General features: G+C 34.0%; 1 protein-coding gene across 1 annotated transcript in view; it reads right to left on the bottom strand.

The window, feature by feature from the left end:
- Positions 1-5,481, bottom strand: part of LOC118747223 — a gene marked incomplete in the record, with an annotated part of 110,204 nt that overhangs the window by 101,386 nt on the left and 3,337 nt on the right. Inside the window, 2 exon segments of the mRNA XM_036481211.1 lie at positions 4,331-4,558; positions 5,339-5,478. Of these exon segments, the coding sequence (XP_036337104.1) occupies positions 4,331-4,558; positions 5,339-5,478 (368 nt within the window).

Raw genomic sequence — 5,481 nt, 5'->3', positions numbered from 1 at the left:
TTTATCTTCAGTAGTTACTAAAATATCGCAGTTTTCGTATTTCTGGAAATTACCGTTATATGGGAAGTGGGCGTGGTTACAGTCCGATTTCGCCCATTTTCAATAGCAACCTACCTTGGATTAAGGGAAACCTACATACCAAATTTCGTTGAGATATCTCAATTTTTACTCGAGTTATCGTGTACACGGACAGACGGACAGACGGACGGACAGACAGACATGGCTTAATCGATTTCTTTTTTCATCCTGATCATTTATGTATACATTTGTCTATATCTATCTCGATTCGTTTTGGCTGTTACAAACAACCGTTATGTGAACAAAATTAATATACCCTTGTGCACAAGTGCGCTCGGGTATAAAAATCGCTCTTAAACAATTATTTTTTAACTTTTATTTAATTATTCCTTAAATAGCAGTTTTTTCTAATTTTTATTTTATAAATCCAAAATAAAAATTATTTTTGATTTGTATCTAAATAATCTGCAAATAACAGTTATTTTTGATTTTTAAATTATATATCTTAGATAACGGTTTTCGAAGACATTTATTTATAAAAGTTGTCAATATAAATCAGTCACTGACTTTTATTTAAAAAAAAATACCTATAAAAGTCTTTTGTATAAGGCTTAGTAAACTTTAGTTCTCCAACACATTCTTAACTGCGAAAAATGATAATGACTTTTATTTATTTATTTATTTACTTATTTATCTAACGTTTATTATGAAAATCGAAAATAACTGTTATTTACAGATTATTTAGATACAAATAAAATATGATTGTTATTTTGGATTTATAAAATAAAAAACATGAATTTTTTTTTCTAATTTTGCATAAAAACTACAAATATTTTTTTTTTTTTTAATTTGGTTCTCGGTGAAAAACGAAATCGATAGGTATGTATCACTTAGTTGTAGAACATTTCCTTCATAGGGAATTTTTCCATGACAGTTTCCATCAATAACTGTTATGTTCGGTCCCTGCTATATAGTGCTGGGTTTGAGGGGATAGTGTGTTTTCGAATGCAATTTGATAACTAAATTTAATTTTTTTTGTAAGTATGTACTTGCTTGAAGAAAACGCAGTTAACAAAATCATTCCTAACCATTTATGATCACAAAAAATATTTATCCGATGATAGCTGAAAGTAATGTAGTTAGGCACCTCCAAAATAAATAGAAGACAAATTGCGAGTTTTAAAGATTTAAACTACATAAGGATATTTTTCAATTGTTTTAACATTTAAGAAAATATTTTAATTGTTAATAACAGTCTTAACAGATTCTATGGAATTTAATGGCACTTAATGTCTTTTTCGTTACTCCTCACAAAACTAATAAAGCAAACCTTATTTTTAGAAACTAAGTTTTCCTTCACTGCAGGCATGCAATAATATACATACATACGTATGCACTGTTTACTTCAATGAATTTTCCACTCAACAACCAGTTTAGTTGACTGTTTTTGTTATTTTCGCAAATGTCGCAAAACTTTTGCAAATTGCTGTCATTAAATTTTAATAAAAGTCTGTTTAACTTTATATAATAAAATCATCGCCTATTACTACTACTAACGCAGCACAAGTACATGAGCACAAATATTTTAAGTTTATCCAAGCATAATCTTTTACATGCCTTGCCCTCGTAACCCTGCTCGGTGCGCTTAAAATGCTTAAATTGCACTGTTCTTAGTGTGTTTAGTTGTCTGCCAAAACTTATCAAAGTTCAACACAACTTCTATTAACTTATACTGCACATACATATATGCACTGTGTACTAAGTACATAAGTATGTTAGTGGGTAGTTAACGGAAGTTTATAGACGACAGAATGTTTGCCCAACTAAAATAAACAAAAATGTTGTAACCGTTCAACAAGTTATGCCACTTTGCAGTTAAAACTCTTTCAATTTGGGTTACACTTTGATCTTGCCGGAGGATATTAAAATTGAAAAACAAAAATTTGGAATTGTTTATAAAAAAAAACTCTCTCTTACCAGACGAAAAAAATAAAACCCATCTAAAAAAGGAATTGGTTATTTTTTTGTAATTTTGTTTACTTTTAGTCGCAATCACTATTTCAAGCGGTATATCTCCTTTTAGCGGACGTCGCACAGTGGTGCAAAAAAGGTTGATGTGGAAAAATCAATTTGGAGAGCACAAATATGCACCGATTTCAAGTTTCTTTTTTAATAAAAGATAATTAAATAAGAATCTTCCACGAGAATATTTAATTACTTTAAAAAAAATATAACTTTTAAGTTAAGCCGTGGGAGTAAACGTGTAATTTGACTGCGTATGGTGCTACGGAGGGTATATGTACGTTACATACACAACCAGGGGTATATGAGCACGAGTGGGTTATTTTCACTTTTTTTTAGTATTTTTAAGCTTTCATTTAAACACAATTTTTCGATGGAATCTTGTTTTTTGTATGAAACTGAAGATAATGCATTTTCTGAGATAACTGTGCCACCATTTTCAACCAAAAACACGTTTTTTGTCTAAAAATATAACAGTTCGTGAGATTTTCTCATATTTACTCCTCTAGAACGCAGAATAATTCGTCGGTCGTATTGGCGCAGCGGGAATTCGGGCGCAGATTTCACGATCGTGCGAAACGAAACTGTACGGGGTTTAGCCGATCGCCTAGAAGAGTATGGGACAACAACAGATTGTACAAGAATATCGCAGCTGTGACTGAAGATGTCGCAGAGAACCCCTGGAGTAGCGATCAGACGATATGCCACGCGATTGGACATCGTTCGGCGTATTCTACAGAGAATTTCGGTGAAAGACTTGAAAATATTCGCTTGCAAAGTGCTATCCTGAATCTCAACCATCAGAAAGACAACTTTTCATCGAAAATCGTGATGAGTGACGAGGGACATTTCCATCTCCGTGAATATTGTGAATCAGTAGAATAATTTAATGCTCCTAAAGCAACGAAAATCCGCATATAACTGTGCTGTTTTTGGGGAAACGAAGCCAGGTTTTATTTTCTAGAAAACGCTGCTGGCCGAAAGACAACTGGGGACGGCAGGACCTTCTCAATTGGATGAATTTGGACTAAATAATTTGTCAATAGGACAGAGCAACGATGTATTCAGAGTGTTGCATTTCTCGTTCGCCTAATCTTTGCTTTGGTGATTTGCTTGTCGGGCAGATCACCGGATTTAATCACTCCAGAACTATTTTTGTGGTATTTCTTGAAGTCACGAGTCAATGTCAACAAGTCTAAGATGCTTGGAGCCCTCAAAGAGAATATCCATAAATTAGAGTCCGTATGGTCTTCAATTCTGACGGCGGCCACTTACTTGTCCGATATCATTTTTTCGTTATAATGAAAAGAATAAAAGTATCGATTAAACACAATCCAAAAGCAAAACCAGAGGCAATTGTCATCTTTCTGACAAACTTTCGCTGTGCCAAATAAAGAGAAGAAAGCACTGAACGACCCAAACCTCGGGCATACTGATGGCTCCATTAACTCTACTGTAGCACATTAAAGTTATGGGCAATGAAATAGCAGACACCCTCGCCCAGAAATTTATAGGTGCAGGAACCTTCATCGATCTGCAATGGAGCTCCGTTATGAGAAACTATTATATCTGGGTTCAGAAGATATGACTTGACTTGCTGGATACGACTTCACTTAACTTAATTCGGACTGATTTCACTGGACTTGCTTTGTCTTGAAAAGTGTTGCATAACAGTTATGTTCAATATACTTTGTTTATAATTAAATAGTTAGCCACTACATAGTTGAACATAACTTTACTTTAAAGTCTATTGAATTTTGATTTCCACGTAAATTGTTATTGGAAACATAACTTTGCGATGAATGCAGCATAATCACGACTATAGCTCTGTCTGCAGCTCTCAAGAAAAACGAAAAATGCATATAAAATTACGCGCAAGAAATTGAAAAGAAATTTTCTTCTACCAAAATTGTTTAAACCCATTTATTTCTTCAAGAAAGTTGACAGCAACATCAAACAACGTTTTCAAGCAACAGAAATAATTCAAAATATTTCTTGTGATTTTTCTTGAGAACTGCAAACCGGCCTTATGTTTGAAAAGCTAAGTTTGTATACACAACCAAGCATCACGAGGAACAGAAAAAATTGTGAAGTCCTCAGCAGGCCCAGAGATAACTTCCTAGAGTCACCGTATCTAGAAGCCTAAGACCTAAATAACTTTCATCCAAAGTACCTTACGATTCATAAGAACAATCACGATTTTAAAATCGAAAACAAATGCGATGAAAATCAGTTAGAAAAAATCGATGAAAAAATGTATATGTATACTTTTACATGAATATGTTCTTACCGCTATTAGACTACTGCTCACAACAGCCTTTCCACCTTTGGTGGTGCTCGTATTGAAGTGTTCGATTACCTCCCAATTGGATTTTTTCGGTGTCGCCGCGGAACTTTGTTGCGATAATTGTTGATGTGACTGCTGTGATGGAGTTTGAAGTTCCAAAGTACCCTTCGGCGCGCTCGCTTGCTTCAGCGATGAGGAGCGATTAAAGAATTTATGCTTGTGCTTTGGTTCCTTTTTTCAATATTTTAAGGAAGGAAGAATGGAAAGGAAGAAATTGAAATTGAAATATAAAAATTAAACTCAAGCTACAAGTTGCTGAGCTTTCAAACATATGTATGTATGTACTTTAGGGTGTACCACTTTTCGTAAACACATAACGTCGGTAGTATCATATTTTAATATTTCCGCCAAAATATTTCCGAAAAAAAATTTAGTTGCAAATGTGCTGAACCGATTTCAAAATATTTCCAAAAATCTAGTATTCTATAAGTAAATTAGTTTGAAAAATAACTCTTTCCAATGCATAAATAATGTGATTTTTGCAAGTATTTTCAAATAGGCTCAGCTTACATAAATCTTAATATTTTTCGAAAAATTTTTAACGAATGCCTTATGGCCATATTCATAAAAAATTAAATAGGTTTAAAGAGCTCCATATATAAAGTGACATTTTTATACAAATTTTCGATTTACAAAGCAGTTAAAGTGTTCTTTCTTTTTTATAAATTTGGGTGTTGGACTATAATAAATTTCATAGTTCCGATGGATATATTTTTAGTGAGGCACCCTAATGTGGTAATATGTACATGGTGTAGTTTACGAGTCCAGTTATTACTTGTAAGAGTGCTTGAAAAGTCAACATTACTGACAAGGTCAGTCTTGCTGTTTGCATTGCGCTAGTCAAGAACTGAGCTAACGCTATGAAACAAGTCAAGTGATATTTAGCCAGCTTGTGTAGGATGCAGATATGCAAAGTGCAAAATTATTTTCGCTCCATAAATACTTATTTACCTCTTTGCTGGTGTTGCTGCTCCCGGCGCTACCACCTCTACGCATTCCACGCAGTGACAAACGTTTGGACCAATCATTTTTCTGACTCTCGGAGGACAACGAACGAAAGATCTGCGTGGATGCTGAGGTGGCCGTCGGCGCTG

The sequence above is a fragment of the Rhagoletis pomonella genome, unplaced genomic scaffold, assembly GCF_013731165.1.
Source record: "Rhagoletis pomonella isolate Grant_MI unplaced genomic scaffold, Rhpom_1.0 Rhpom_scaffold_00011, whole genome shotgun sequence".
NCBI lineage: Eukaryota > Metazoa > Arthropoda > Insecta > Diptera > Tephritidae > Rhagoletis > Rhagoletis pomonella.
This window is presented reverse-complemented; position numbering and strand designations above follow the sequence as displayed.